The sequence below is a fragment of the Hypanus sabinus genome, chromosome 23 (assembly GCF_030144855.1).
Source record: "Hypanus sabinus isolate sHypSab1 chromosome 23, sHypSab1.hap1, whole genome shotgun sequence".
Classification (NCBI taxonomy): domain Eukaryota; kingdom Metazoa; phylum Chordata; class Chondrichthyes; order Myliobatiformes; family Dasyatidae; genus Hypanus; species Hypanus sabinus.
The window spans coordinates 61,047,272-61,064,092 of NC_082728.1; the positions used below are offsets into that span (position 1 = coordinate 61,047,272).

At 39.5% G+C, this 16,821-nt stretch overlaps 1 protein-coding gene across 4 annotated transcripts in view; it reads right to left on the reverse strand.

Annotated features, from left to right (window-relative positions):
• The window catches only part of jpt1b (Jupiter microtubule associated homolog 1b), an 80,456-nt gene that overhangs the window by 23,517 nt on the left and 40,118 nt on the right, over nucleotides 1-16,821 (reverse strand). For 2 of the 4 annotated variants that reach the window (XM_059948981.1, XM_059948982.1), the window contains exons 4-5: nucleotides 8,842-8,881; nucleotides 8,084-8,146 (exon numbers count right to left, since the gene is read on the reverse strand). In XM_059948981.1, coding sequence (XP_059804964.1) covers nucleotides 8,084-8,146; nucleotides 8,842-8,881 — 103 coding nt within the window. Of the gene's footprint in view, nucleotides 1-3,489; nucleotides 3,516-8,083; nucleotides 8,147-8,841; nucleotides 8,882-16,821 lie in introns of all 4 variants that reach the window. The other 2 variants (XM_059948984.1, XM_059948983.1) reach the window with 2 other exon arrangements.

Below are 16,821 nucleotides of genomic sequence, written 5' to 3' on the forward strand. Positions count from 1 at the left end.
GTACATTTGAGGGCAGGGTGAAAGTGTGAGGTGGCTCATTTTGGTAGGTCAAATATGATGGCAGAATATAGTATAAATGGTAAGACTCTTGGCAGTGTGGAGGATCAGAGGGATCTTGGGGTCCGAGTCCACAGGAAGGTTTTTCACTCAGAGTGGTTGGTGCATGGAATGCACTGCCTGAGTCAGTGGTGGAGGCAGATACACTAGTGAAGTTTAAGATGCTACTAGAAAGGTATATGGAGGAATTTAAGGTGGGGGGTTATATGGGAGGCAGGGTTTGAGGGTTGGCACAACATTGTGGGCCGAAGGGCCTGTAATGTGCTGTACTATTCTATGTTCTATGACACTCAAAGCTGCTACACAGGTTGACTGCGTTAAAGCATATGGTGCATTGGCCTTCATCAATAATGGGATTGAGTTTAAGAGACAAGAGGTAATGTTGCAGCTATATAGGACCCTGGTCAGACTCCACTGTGCTCAGTTCTGGTCGCCTCACTACAGGAAGGAGCCATAGGAAGGGTGCAGAGGAGATTTACAAGGATGTTGCCTGGATTGGGGAGCATGCCTTATGATAATAGGTTGAGTGAACTCGGCCTTTTCTCCCTTGAGCGACAGAGGATGAGGCGACTTGAGAGGTGTATAAGATAATGAGAGGCATTGATCATGTGGTTAGTCAGAGGCTTAACCCCAGAGCTGAAATGGCTAGCAAGAGAAGGCATAGTTTTAAGGTGCTTGGAAGTAGGTACAGAGGAGATGTCTGGGGCAAGTTGTTTTTATTTATTAAAACGCAGAGAGTGGCGAGTGCGTGGAACGGGCTGCCGGCTGCGGAGGTGGAAATGATAGGGTCTTTCAAGAGACACTTGGATGACTACATGGAGCTTAGAAAAATAGAGGGCTATGGGTAAAGCCAAGGTAGTTCTCAGGTAGGGAGATGTTCAGCACAGGTTTGTGGGCCGAAGGGCCTGTATTGTGCTGTATGTTTACTGCTTCACTAACTTTAAATTGCTGGTCATTTGGAGGTCAGTTAGAGCTCTGCAGAGCACCTTTTCAAAATATATACTCACCAAATGGCTTACTGAGGCAGAAATTGTTAAGGTTTTTTTGGCTACCGTGGAAATGCCGTTGCCAACTTTAGCAAAACTGCATCCCTCAAGGGAAATGCATGGGCTTCCTGAGGACCATGATGACCAAGGTAGAGAAGATACAGAAATAAACATGTCCAGTTACCTGCTGATATCTTGACAAACGTAGCAAAATACAGATAAATGTGATGTTTCACAATCATTTCCTTCATTTCCCCCAAGGAATTATTTCAGAAAGAAACACATCAATACCTTTGAAAGTGAAACTGACTTCCCCACTTGTTTTTATGAAGAATAATGTCTAACCTATGTGCACAAGCAACACACCCAATAAAAAATCCCCAGATCCATCATGTTCCACTATATTAGAGACAAGAAGCAACTATGGATCAAATGAAAAATAATGAAATGCAAAACATTATGTAGTTATTGTTACTTTTCTAAGTGCACTGAATCACCAGTTTTGTACACTACTGGTAGAGTGCAGTACGAGACAGTATAGTGATTCAATCTTATGGCAGAGCCCTTGAAAATTATATTAATTTCCTTCCTCGGATTCACAAATTACTTGAAAGGGGGGAAAACGCAAAAAGAAACCAAAGTGGATAACCTGGCATTATTTTTTGCATGACATCCCTTTCCACTAGAGTGCAACAAATGCCCAGTTAGATAATAAACTTACTAGTGCCACCTCAGCAATACCTGACAGCTAATTAACCCCAACCTAATCATGGGACAGTTTACAATGACCAATTAACCTATCTAATAGTGCGATTTAGAAAGCTGCAAGAGCCCCTCACATATCTGTATCAGCTTTGTCATGCTAATCTCTGCTACAAAATTGTAGAACTTTAAATAGATCAAATCATGAAATTTGGAGTACTGTTTCCCATAAGACCATAAAACATAGGTCCAGAATTAGGCCATTCTGCCAATTAGGTCTGCTCCACCATTCCTCTGGCTAAAGAAATTCTTCATCTATTCTAAAGAGATCTCCTTCTATTTGGAGGGTGTGCCTGCTGGTCCTAGAATCACCCCCACAACAGTGTCCTCTCCATTTTAACAATGAGCATTAAGAAAACAAGGAGCAAACTTGATCTGGCTTAAGACTGATGACTAAGGCTAGCAGCAAGAGCACTTTTCAAATTAGAGCAGAATACTACCAAACTTGTTATATGCTACACAAAATGCTACGATGTACATTACAAAATACAAAATGAAAGTTTAGTTGCATAGCTACATTTCAATACCATGTATTATCCACTTTTAAATCAACAGGTTTTTAAATTATATAGACCAAACTACAACAACCTAAAATTAGAAGTGGTAAACAGAGTGTTACATTTGAAATATGGACAAAATGATCCCTGCTGGAAATAATACTGGGTTACAGGGTCATTAAAGAACAAAAATGTTGCAGAGATGGTGCCTAGAGAAAGACTTGGAGTTCTGCCAACAACTCCAGTCTCATCCAAGGCTGAAGCTAACGGTTTCATGTTCACTACATGTTGAAAGAAAACTGCAGTAACGATGAACCGCTGCAAACTGATGCCATCTTTTTGTTGAACTTTGAGGCAGACACAAGGTCCATGGCATTGAGATACACATACCAAACAACTGACTAACAAGCTCCGTTAGAGAAAGATGTAAAGATTCAAGGATGTTCTCAAAACAGTGACAAAATGTAGCATACCTCAGAGTCCCTGGGCCATGAAGCATAATAGTACTGAGAACAAGTCTGCACATGAAGCCCGCAAAAATCACACCTCAAACAATCCACCCCCTTGCCCTGTTGGACCATCGATGCAAGAGTTCTGCAGCTCCATGTTAGCCTCCATCTTCTTCGAAGCCAAAGTGGGAGTAAATATTGCTCAGAATCAGGTTTATCACTGACATACACTTCTGCAGCAACAGTGCAGCAAAGACAAAAATTACAAATTACAAACGAGTGTAGCGCAAAGAGGAATAGAAAGGTAATCTCATTGACAGTTCAGAAACCAGACCACTGAAAAGAAATAAGCCAATCCTAAGATGTTGAGAACACCTCCTCAGGCTCCTGTGCCTCCTCCCTAATAGGCAGGATGTTAAGTGTTTGTGTCATTGTGATAAACAGGACAATTTAACACGGTTCTCCTACAATAGTTGAACTGTTTCCATCAATTGAACCACCCTGCTTTCCCAATGACATCGCAATAAAACTGATGTTTCAAAACCAAAAGCAAATTCCAAGACCTGTGCAGACCACATTGTCCATGACATTCTACTTAATTTCAGAAAACAAAGTTTACTTGGTTACAAAACAATTAATTCATGGAAATTGGAAGTTTAAAAAAAAGCCCAGCCATCTCTCTTCTCACACGTGCAGAACACAAAATAGGTTCTAATGTATAGTGCATGCAATTGTTACCTGACACTCCTAATTGCCAGTGCGAACTACAAAAGGAGAAAGAAAGTTTGTTAGCAAAGGTAGCAGCAGTTTCATGATTCAATTAAATATTTCAGGTAAACAGTTCTGAAGGAAATGGCAACCAATTTGAGAATGTGGTTAGAATCTGGCCAAATATTTACAGAATTCTAGGTTTCACCCATTATCCAAGCAAATTTACAATTACTCATGTACACCATTCATATAAACCACATGAAAAATTACAACCTTCCCACAATACAGCAAAAACCACCAAGGGTTCAAAATCAAAGAAATAGCTTCAAAGTCAAATCCCAAGACATCATAAATTGAAAATTAAGGTATTCCTCTAAGCTTCTTTCCACACATTCCTCACAGACAAATAGTTTTGTCAACATGCCTGTTAGAGCAGCAAATTAGATCAATTTGAATAGCTAGCTGTTTTGTGAGGATGTTCTACTGTTTGGAATTATCCAAATACTTGCTTAGCAGGAATGTGCAAAGTTTGGGATTCAGTACTTCTTCTGATATTCTTATAACAGGAGTTTAAGACGACAATACCAGGAATATCATTTTGACCTCAAGGAAACACTTCGGGAAATTAGTGCAGTGGAACAATGAGATATTTAAATATTTCTCATTCTTAGTACTATCAGGGGATAAAAAGATTGCAAACTATTTAAGGATATTCAAGGCCAAGATGATTAATTCTTGTGTCACAGGTTAATCCAGGCTTTATGGGCAATAAGGATAAAAAAAGAAGTGGTCAACAGCCAGCTCAACCAAGTAGCAGAACAAGCGCAAGAGGTTTTGCCATTTCTGATGCATGGTAGAGGATTCTAAAATGCAGAGTGGCCCAATTCCCCACTTATTTTCAGTTAATCCTGGGCATATTGTCCAACAGTAGGACTCGTCTCAGACTTCCAGTCAGACAGAGCTTGTCACTGTACAGCATCAACATCTAGAACTGCTTCATGCAGTTCTTAAATAACTATTTTCACCCTACTGGAGTTGGACAGGAAAACTAACATGTTCAAAGGTAGCAGATTCTCCTGTTGGTCCAGAAAATGCCCCTCACCTCTAAACTTTTTATTTTCACCCTCAAGTGGTAATTATTTTGGTCTTGAAGATGTGCTCCAATTCCTGCCAATTGAAAAACTGTTGTACAAAGGCCAACACTTTAGTCCTGTGCAAGCCTGATCTTTCCAGCGTGGAGAAAAACAAACAGTAAATCACTGTTAAATGGCATACAAAGTACAGAAGCTGTCATTCTGTCCTGAGCTTTTCTACCAAGATCACAACCAATCTGTACTTTAGCTCCATCCACGTCTTAAGTCACATAATCAAATACATTTATATACATTCAAAATGTTTAATTTTTCCAAAAACGTTCACATATCCTTTGAAACAGCTTATTAGGAATACCAACTAGCTACTAGTCCTACAGTGAAGAAAGTGGCAAAACAAAAATGGTTGTCCATCCCTCCATCCCCCAGATACTGTTTGACCCACTGTTTGTCCAACAATGTTTTTGCTTTAGATTACAGATCTGGTTTCTTGTGTCTCTAGGCAAGGAGGTAGTGCTAAAGTATATTTCCAAAAGTCAATCCATCTTTTCATTGCAATTGGCAAGTGGCTCATTAGTATTTTATTTTAAAATTAAACATCAATTGTACTTTTCTTATTTTACTTTCAACATGTACTCCAGTCAAACAGCTCAGTAATTTTGCATCTCAAATGCCTTAAAGCTTCTTATGGTTGAACCAATAGCCCTAGTGATATCAAGATGCATCAATCAAAATTATGCACTCCAAACTACCACAGTGAATACCTCATACAATGGAAAAAGCATTCTTGAACTGCACCTGCCTGATATTAAAAATGACAGGACACCTTATGAGTGGGCCCAGACATTTCTCCTACACACACTTAGTTTTACAATGAATCAGCAACTGGGACAGTAGGTGCCCATCATTGTTTAACTTTGAAAATGATAAACCTGGAGAGAATGTATGGATAAACTCTGCCATATGGAGGCTGGCCATTCAGTGTCAGATTCTGGCATTGCAGTCAGAGAGAATGTTCAATATTCAGACAATACAAACAAGATAATAGCACATCACCACTTTTTCTTGTATTTACTACTCTTGGAATCACGGCAGACGCAAAACTGCTGTGAATCCATTATTTGTGTGGAAGGTTGTTGTACAAGACAAAAACATCAAAAATAAAGTGCAGCCATGCACTGAAATGGCAGTGAAATGCATGCTCAAAGAAATAGAAAATTCATTCAGCATTCCTGGCAAGAAGCTCACACTCCAGAAAAAAAATGCACTAAGTTGGTTAGCTAAAGCACAATTGAATTCATGTTAAATACATCACAGGATTACCAGAAAACTTTTGGACAGCTCAAAATATTAGCAAGTAAAGCATTCAGTAACCAGCCAATCTATACTCGAAATGTGTATGCCTTAGAACAATTTTGTACATTTAATCCAAACTAAACAGTTCACTGTTAAAAAAATTCCTGTATTATTCTTAAAGCAGAGATCACTAATTTCTGCAAAGTAAAAAAAAAATCACAAAGCAGCATTCTTTCTGAACATGATTAAAAAAAATGCAGAAGTTATCTGTGACAGCTTCTAAGACAGCCCTAGCAACTGGAACCAAAGACGTGGAATCTTTTGCAGCAACTTAAAACATGGAATTGTTTATGTTTTATTTAGAGATACATCATGGAACAGACTCTACCTGACCAACAAGCCACATTGCCCAACCCACCTATTTAACCCTAGCCTAAACACAAGACAATTTACATTGACCTATTAACCTACTGACCAGTAGATCTTTGGAAATCGGGAGAAAACCAGAGCACCCAGAGGAAACCCACGCACTTCAATGTCCCGAGCTGTAATAGGATCATACTAACCGCCATACCCACACACAATTCATAAGACAAGTTGAATAAAATGCATTGCATTGAGCCAAGTCACAGGACATTAGAAGCCCTTTTTAAAAATCCTTCCCCTTAAAGGAAATAAGGCAAGTATTGAATGGCTATTGCTACACCCTGAAGCCTATACAGAATAGCAAACTGGAAAACTGGTTTCAGTATTTCCAGTTGAAGCATGCTGTATGCTCAGAAGCTGCAAGGCACGTCCAGGAAATGAGTGCTGAGCAACCGCTGCACTCATTGATACATATTCTTCTAAAACTTCAGTACTCATTAGGATCCTTTTACTAGCAAGCAGCCACACAATGCACAGAAACCACCAGCATTCCCTGTAAAATCCACCATGTGATGGCCAAACTCAACTTGCATTTCTTGTTGCAAAAGAACAGCTCCAAAAATCAGATTTAATTCTCAAAGTTGCCTAATACACCTCAACTATAATAAAACTGCACTCTGTTTAGCCACATTTATGTGGACATTGAGAAACAGTCTGCCTTTGAAATCTCCTTTTTCACATCCCTATCCCTTATCAAGACCTCAAACCCATAATTCTACCCCTTACTGTCACTGTTGCATTAGCTCATTTTGCGCTACTATATTTTTCATTATCGAGCTCACTGTCTATTACTTTGTACACTGTTTACTCTGCAGGCTTCACATAAGGAATTCCATTGTACCCTAGTGTTCGAGTGTAATCTGTAACGAATCTGAACCTGGCTACCCACAATGAAGGTAATCAGGCGCATTTTGACCTTCCTGTGGAATAACCCGCCAACAATCACAGGAAGTACATTATTCCATGCATTGGCTCCAACCCTAATTAGGCATAGACTGTTTTCTAAATTGGGAGAAAATTTAGAAGTCAGAGGTGCAAAGGTTCTTGGGAGTCCTTGTGCAGGAGTTTATAAAGGTTAACTTGCAGGTTGAGTTGATGGTAAGGAAGGCAAATACAATGCTAGCATTCATCTCGAGAGGACTAGAATATCTAATATGCTAACAACTATTTAATACAATAAGGACTGGAACATGGTAATAACTACGATTTAATGCTGAGGCTTTATAAGGCTGTGGTCAGACCAGACGTGGAGTATTGTGAGCAATTTTAGGCCCCTTTTCTAAAAGACGGGCTGGCATTGGTGAGAGTTCAGAGGAGGTTCATGAGAATGATCCCAGGAATGAAAGGGTTAATGTACTATGAAGCGTGATGGCTCTGGGCCTGTACTTGGAGTTTCGAATAATTTGGGGGGGGGGATCTCGCTGAAACCTATCAAATATTGATGTTTCTTATGGTGGGGGAGTCTAGGGTCAGAGGGCACAGCCCAGAATAGAAGGCTATCCCTTTAGAATAGAGATGAGGAGGAATTCCTTTAGCTAAAGGTGATGAGCCTGTGGAATTCATTGCCACAGATAGCTGTGGAGCCAAGTCATTGGGTATATTTAAAGTAATTTGATAGGCTCTTGATTGGTAACTGCATCAAGAGTTATGTGAAGAAGGCAGGAGAATAGGGTTGAGAGGGATAATAAATCAGCCATGAAGTAATGACAGAGCAGACTTACTTTAAATTTAGTTAATCTAAAAAGGTAGAAGTTTTGTATAAATAGTAATACTTTAAGTCTAAAAACCAATACTGAAGGCATTTTTACCTCCATGAACTCCGGAAGAGAACAAAGGCCTTTCGTGAGCCATTTTAGATTCAGTTATAATCACTACAACAGAAGATTAAGGGACAGTGCTGTTTACATACAAATTACCAACTGAAAATTCACAATACAGAGACTGGAACAGAACCAATACAGTTAAAGTAATATACACCAACTATACATACCTGAAGACCCACTTAAATCTGAAAAATACCCCTTGTTAGGCAAAATAAAACTGTATTAAATGTACAAAGTCTCGGTTCAGGTTGTTAACAGCAGCATCAGCTCATGCACATGCATACTTCAGTAAATTACTGCTGACTTGAGCAAAACTAAATTGATCTTGCTCGCAAATTTGCTATAATTAGGACCATGGTTGAAATTTATAAGTAAATCACATCTGAAAAAAGTAAATTACTGAAGCTGTATATTCGAAGTTAAAACAAAGCAAGTTCAGAAAACAAGCATGAATATGAGAAAGTCTGCAGATGCTGAAAATTACAAACATCTTAAAGGTCTCAGCCCAAAACATTGATGGTTTATTCATTTCCACAGATACTGCCTGACCAGAGTTCCTCCAGCACTGTTGCTCAGAATACAAGGTGGTCTGTCAGCAGAGAAAATTCATCATTCCAGGCTGATGCATTTTCATCAAGGCTGTTCTGATAAGTCATTAAACAGAAACATCAACTTCATGCAGTGAACTGTGGAAGCGTAAGGAACATACAGAAAACTCACTGTTAATTTAGAATCATACTTACAGGAACCTGGGCTATTTTCACTTTCCCCAGTTGCAATATCCTAAGTGAGAAAACAATGTTATTAACCTTAATGTCACAATTTTCAAAAAAAAAAACACCTTGTGGGCAACAATGAATTTCTAACAAGTATCATGAACGAACTCTCACTTTTAAGTAATGAAATTTACAAGTGCACCCAAGAGGCTGTGGGAGAAATGACAAATGTGAACACTACATACTGCAGATGATGGTCCAGGTCTATGCAATGTGGAGTCCTCAAATGCTACAAATTTGAGACACTGCAATAAAATTTATGCAAGGGGAAACATGGAAAGAGCCAGTTCACCTAATCAGGGACAAATGTGAGTAAAGTTTTCCCAGTACCAAAGAAAACAAACCAGAAATCCAAATGACATTAAATCAATTTTCAATAGGACTGGTACAATTGACCATAACACTATAAAAGAAAATTCCATTCTAAATACTTACACCTTTTCAGAACTACTGTATATCAATATCAATATCCCCTGGTTAAAAATATTTCCCTCCCCATCCCCTCTTCTCACCTGCCTATCATTTCCCCAGGTCCCTTCCTCCTTCCTTTTCTCCTATGGTCCACTCCACTTCCATCAGATTCCTTCCTTACCTTTCCCACCCACTTGGCTCCACCCATTACCTTTAAGCTAGTCTCCAATCCCTCCTCCCATCTTTTTACTCTGGCATCTTCCCTTTTTCTTTGCTGCCCTGGAGGAGGATCTCAACCCAAAATATCAACTGTTTATTCATTTCCAGATATTGCCTGACCTGCTGAGTTCATTCAGCATTATGTGTATTGCTTTTGATTTCCAGTATCTGCAGACTGTTTACCATATTTTAATGCAAGTTATGTTTAGTTTAAAGTCTGAAAAGACAACACCTGCAATAGAGAGATATAGGAGAGATTGGGAAATTTTTTTTTTTTTTTTTTTTTTTTTTTAAAATCGGCTCAGTGGTGTCACAACAACCAATGTCAGCAAGAGCAAGGTGTTGATTATTGATTACAGGTGGAGGAAAACCAGAGATCCACAAACCAGTCCTCATTAGAGGATCAGAGGTGGAGGGGGTCAGTAACTTTAATTCCTCAATGTTTTCATTTCAGAGGACTGGTCTTAGACCCAGCACATACATGCAATTACAAAAAAAGCATGACAAAGCCTCTTCCTCCTTCAGTCTGCAAAGATTCGACATGACATCTAAAACTTCGACAAACTTTGATACATCTGTGGTGGAATGTACATGCACTGGCTGCACCACAGCCTGGAAACACCAGTGCCCATGAATGGAAAATCCTACAAGTGGTACATCTCTGGTGAAGCCCTCCCAACCATTCACCATATCTACATGAAGCTTTACCACAGGAAAGCAGCATCATCAGGGACACCAACTACCCAAGTCATGTTCTCCTCTCACTACTGCCATCAGGTACAGGTAGCCTCAGGGCTCACCACCAGGTTCAGGAACAGTTATTACCACTCAACTATCAGGCTCAAACTAAAAGGTGATAACTTCACTTGCTCCATCATTGAAACTGGTCCCACAACCTACAGACTCTCTTTCAAGGACTCATCTCATGTTCTCAATATTTATTATTTTTGTACTTGCACAGTTTGTTGTCTTTTGCACACTTGTTGAACACCCAAGTTGATGCACCCTTCCATTGATTCTATTTTGGTTGTTATTCTATATATTGAGTATGCCCACAAGAAAACGAATCTCAGGATTGTATATGCTGAGATGTACTTTGATAATAAATTTACTTTGAACATTACTCCTGTGTCTGGAATCTGCACAACCAAGTGAGCTGATACTTGAAGCATCATATTAATTATAAAATTGTAGAAACAAGGTTAATTATAGAGACAGAATGATATACATGAAGATTACGGTATTTTCATAACTTGTCCAAGAGATAGTGAAGGCTCATCCTGGAAATGAAGTGAGGTAATAAAGATACTTCAATTAGAGTTCATAATATCAAAAGGTGGAGATATTTAAACAAATGTAAATACATACTTCGAGAAAAGTGACTTAATATAGATGAATAAGCAAAGATGCCCAGGCTGAAGCAGGCATTCAGCAAGAGCTCTCTGCACTACTAGATGCTTTATATTAAATGTACAAGGAAAAGCATAAAGAGAAAATCAAGCAGATACTGAGGCAGGTAACAGGAATACAAGTGAAAACCACGACCAATGTAAAAAGGTACGCCAAGGATACTTAGCCTTGATTGTCACAGGACAAATGTGGAAATGGAATGGTTTGAAAAGATGGCCTGGTGTATTGTGTGCATTGTTTTGCAATAAGTGGACAAAAATTTATAGAAAATTACCACTACTCAACAGGATACAAAGGGGAAAAGGCTTGTGGTCCAAAATAAAATGTAATTTCACCCGGAGAGCCCTGGCTAATTAACAGTCAGCATTGTTTATAAAATGGGAGTATTTGGACAAAAGAGCCAGGTGCATGAATAAAAACAGCAAGATACTACAGATTGCCAAAAAAAATACAATGTTGCACATGTGCCTTATGGAGGAAAAAGGTGCATGGTTTAGGCATTGCAGATACGATGCAGAAATGCATACAATTTCTCTAAATGTTCTGGATGGTCCAATAAAAGGATCCACTATACAATATGCAGTAAGCTTTGGCCACCTCACTATTACAGTTGAACTAATGATATGGCATGCTAGGGACTTCAATGTGCTATTGACAATGAGTTGTCTACCTGGCCCCAGAGGAACAATGTTTCATTTGGCTTTATTCACTTAAGGTTGAATGATAATTAAACTTGAAAAGAATGGCAGATTTTTCAGACTAAAGGATGTGATTCCTCCCCCCCCCCCAAAAAAAAAACACTTGGATGTTACACCATAAAGAGTTTTTGTAAACTATGAAATTTCATCTGCTTTCTATCCAAATGGGCCAGTCAACTGAGGAGATGTTTAATTAACATCCAACCCAATCAAGTGTACTGAGACATTGAAATACCAAGGAAACATTTCTCTGGATGAAATTAAAGATCAGGTTCTATAAATCATTGAGCTGTCCGAGATATGTCAGTTATCCCTCAAATAGGAAAAACATTCGTCATTTAAAATTGCCATTTATGGAAGTTTCCAGTGTACAAATTTGCCCAAAGAAATTTCAAGAAACTACAGAAAACAAATTGTGCAAGGATGTAAATTTCAATACTGTACTGCATTTCTCTTTCATCAAAATAATTGAAAGTTCTAATCACACCTGCCATTCCCGAACTGGAACACTTCTTGTTGCTACTTCCTGTCTGTCAATTTCCAATTTTAAATTACTGCATCCACACTTTACACTGCTTGAGGGATTTAAACAAATTTTTAAACCAAATCCACCACATCCATAGGTTATCCTACATCTATGCTAGAAGATAACTGGATTCACATTTGAAGATATTTTGTCAAATAATTAACCTTCATGAAAATCATTTAAATGCTTAAAAAAATGAAATGCAAACTGTGACATTAATCACATGTTCAATTCTCAGATAGATGACTAAAACACCATGGTATCTATAATAACCCTGCACTGTTCAACCATTGCCATGCAACTAACGGAAATCAAAGTCACCCACATCTATCTCCCCAGTGAAATAACCTGCCAACAAACCATCAAACAAGAGAAAATCTGCAGATACTGGAAATGTGAGCAACACACAAAACACTGGAGGGACTCAGCAAACCAGGCAGCCTCTGTGGAAAAGTACAGTTGATGTTTCAGGCCAAAACCCTTTGGTAGGTTTCAACCTGAAACTTCAGCTGTAATTTCTCTACCAACACCCCCCACCCCCAAATAGATACTGCTTGGCCTGTTGAGTTCTTCCAGCGTTTTGCGTGTGTAACAAACACAAACTGGCCTGGATTTTTTTTGTACATAATAGTTTAAACAGACCACTCAAATTGTACCCACTTCCACATGGAGACTCAAAACACTAGACCATGTGCCTAACCCTACTGAGGAAAATGACAAATGAACTGGTACAGCAATATATATTAGGTAACCAATATAAATGTAACAAATTAATATTGGTTAATTTAATTTACACAGGCTAAATATAACCATTTACACTGGACAATTTTCTTCAAGTGTTGCTTCCCCAGAATTTTCTTTGTTTATGATAGAGACTTAAGCCAAACACAAACATAATTTCAGACTATTTGTATCAAGTAGAAATTCGGTGAAACAAGAAATTAACTTTTATTGAATATAGTGATACATTAATTACATAATGGTGCTGTCACTTAGCAATAGTTAAACTAAGCTAAAAATATTTTGTTGATGTTTCTACTCAGTGCCTGAGGTTTCTCACTTAAGTGTCCAACAATAATCTGCCGCATCGATACATTCACCCCAATACTGTTTTTCCATGACCACAATATCCTGGCAAAACCTTTCCCTATGGTCACTGACACCGCCAAGATTTGCAGGGAATTAGTCTAAATGGAATGCTGAAAATCTGTCTTTAGTGACATGTTACACTTCATGGTTTTGTATGCTTGAAGCATTTTGTCAACCAGTTGCATGTACTTTGGTGCTCTGTATTTGCCTCAATTTTCAGTAACATCCTTGAACATCTTCCATGCGATTTTCTCCTGTCCCACTAGCAGCACTTCAAATTGATGACCTGCTTATTTGTGGACCAACAAAAATGGCTTCCTTAATTTTGGTATCAGTTATTCTGACTTGAATTATGAAACCCTAATGTTGGCACTTTTTTTTTAAAAAGTGTGTGATAGAGAAATTATAGTGATTTTCATGATCAACAGCCCAAAATCCTCAAGATATACCCAAAAGTATGTAAGCAAAATCTTGGTTGTCCAGTGTTACTTGACAAAAGCAGTGCATGATTTACAAGAATGGTACCAAGACAGATCAATCATTTTCTGAAACAGCAGACTAGTGTTATTTTAATTGAGGCCACACTGGGTATGAGCCAGTAGCAGGATTTAACGATAATCTATTTATCCAAATTTGCTTACAAAAAATTGCAAGATGTTCTAAAGTAGGAGGGCTGATACAAAACATCTGGCCAAAACAAGCACGTCTGTTTAAGGGAGGAGAATTCAAATTATAATTGCCCATACGCCACACAGGATTTGGATGACAAAGGGAGATGTGTCAAACTTTCAAATTATTTAACCTCAGATCATCCCTCATCATACACGTCTAAACACACTAGACCAGAGGTACCCAACCTTTATGCCATGAACTCCCTACCATTATCAGAAGGGCCCATGAAGCCCAGGGTGGGAGCCCTTGCACTAGACCAAGAAAACTGACCTTTCTGATGGATGCAATCTCTGCATTAATGTCATTAAAGTTTTGTGGTTATCGACCATCTGGTTTACCACAGTTTTATATTTTTCCTATCAATTCAAAAAGCTTTCATTGTTAGCCTTTTAATGTAATAAAACTTCTAAAGGCATTTGCTGTAGATTGAAAAGCACATTAGACAACAGATTCCAGCATCTGAAGTTGCGAAACAACAAATTAATCTACAAACAATTGAAGAACATCTTAAATAAGACATGGAGAAGCTTGGTATGGAAATTAATGCTTGCATTCCAATCACTGAAAACATGGCCAATGGGACAATGAAAATCCTCTAATCAGATTGATCATTGAAATACCCAAACAACTAGCATCGAATTGAACAGTGATTTGTGTAATAAATTATCTCAACTCACTTCACATACAGGAACAACCTAGAAGTGCAGTTATTGCAAGTATTCAGCATTGGTACCAAAGAATAATATTCCTGGATTATATTGAATGTACCACAGCTCTGAGGGGCTGAAGGGTGCGGGGTAGCCCCCTCCTTTGTGAGAATTGCAAGATCACTATTGATTTGAGTCAGGAGACCCAGGAAATGAGAGAGAGACGTGCAGAATGTCTTGACTTTCCCCTGGCGATATAAAGCTACGGGAAACGACCATTGTCTCTTGGAGACGGACTTGTGTATTGCAATACTGTGCTACATGGAAGCCCTCAGGCAAAGTGGGCTGGTTGAGGGAGGGATTCCATCACCCCCAACCTGAATGACATCTGAGACCCTGTGAGTCAGGATAAAAGAGGGTCTGTGGGAACAGCCCCTCAGACGCACCAGAAGAAACGCTAGCGATCCTGTAATAGCGGAAGCTGGTGGGGAGGCCACGTGTGTTCGGTTCCATTTGCCCCAGAACCGGTGCCCTTTACCACGGAAAAACGGCTTTTAGCTAACAACGGGGAAACCAACTCCCAACGACTTTCGAAGGATTAACATCATAAAAGGACTGGGCAAGTTTTAACCCGTCTTTCTCTCAAACCAAAATGCTGCAACTTGAACGAACGAACAGTGACTTTTATATTTCCAGACAATACATTATCCCCTAGACAACGATAGAGCTATTTCTTATTGATTATTATTATACCCGCGCTTTAAGATTTAGTATTGATGACGTATATTATCTGTATGTTTGCATTGATATTATTTTTGTGTATCTTTATCAATAAATACTGTTAAAAATAGTACCATCAGACTTCAACGAACCTCTCCATCTTGGCTGGTAAGTGACCCAGTTACGGGGTTCGTAACAACTTGGGATTCTCGTCTCGGGATTTGATACCAAATTGGAGGGCCAGTGAATCGGGCTTGCAAGTCCAAACTTGGATCTGGTTACGCGGGTAGCCAGACGGTAAAATAGCAAAGATGGACGTGGGTGAATTTATAGAAAACCCAACTCTGGAGGCGGCCACCAAATCAGACTTGATAAATTTGGCGAAGGGGTTAAACCTTGCAGAGGTGAGGTTGTCAATGAAAAAGTGGGAGGTGCTAAGGGCAATAACTCAGTATTATATTGGGAAGAATGTGTTTGCAGCTGAGGTATTGGAAAATATTCCTGAAAAGGTACCAGCTAGTGGGATGGCTCAGTTAGAGTTGGAGAAATTAAGGTTGGAACATGAAATTACAGTAAAGCAGCTGGAAGCAGCTGAGAAGGAGAATGAAAGAGCCGAGAGACAGGGAGCATGCACTCCAGCTAAAGGAGTTAGAGGTGAAACGGGAGCAGGAAAGAGCTGAGAAACAAGGAGAGCATGAAATTCAGTTAAAACAGCTGGAAGCAGCTGAGAAACAGAAGGAGAGAGAGTATGGGAAGGCAGAGAAACAAAGGAAACATGACTTGGAGATGGACAAGTTAAGGCAAGGGCGAAGAGATCAAGGGTCGGACCAAGAGGAGCGGTTTAATGTTAGTCGGGCGTTGAGGTTAGTACCTCCGTATGAGGAGATGGATGTTGATAGTTATTTCTTGCTTTTTGAAAAGGTGGCAGTGAATCAGAAGTGGCCCAGAGATCAGTGGGTGGCGCTGTTACAAAGTGTGTTAAAAGGGAAGGCACAGCAGGCGTATACGGCATTGGCCATGGAGGAGGAAGAGGAGGAGAGTTATGACAACGTAAAAGCGGCCATTCTCCGGAGTTATGAGCTAGTACCGGAAGCGTATAGACAAAAGTTCAGAACTTTAAAGAAAGGGTGGAATCAGACATATACCAAGTTTGCCTATGAGAAGGGTGTGCTCTTGGACCATTGGTGCACAGCAGAGATAGTGGAGGAGGATTATTGGCGTCTCAGGGAGTTAATTCTGATTGAGAAATTTAAAGATTGTGTTTCGGAGGATATCCAGATGTATTTGAATGAGAAGCCGAATAAGTCCATCTCAGAATTTGCTAGGTTCGCAGATGAATATGCCCTAACCCACAAGACAAAGTTTTCCTTGAATAAAAGTTCCCAGAGAGACCGTGGGAATGATCGAGAAAGCCCGTCGGCTGAGGCAGAGGTCCCGCCGGGAGCTAGTGGTAAGGTTGAGGGGGAAAGGCCAGACGGCCAGAGATTTCCGGGCTTGACCTGTTTTAATTGTGGAAAGGGGGGGCATATTGCATCTAGGTGCTTTGCTCCGAGGA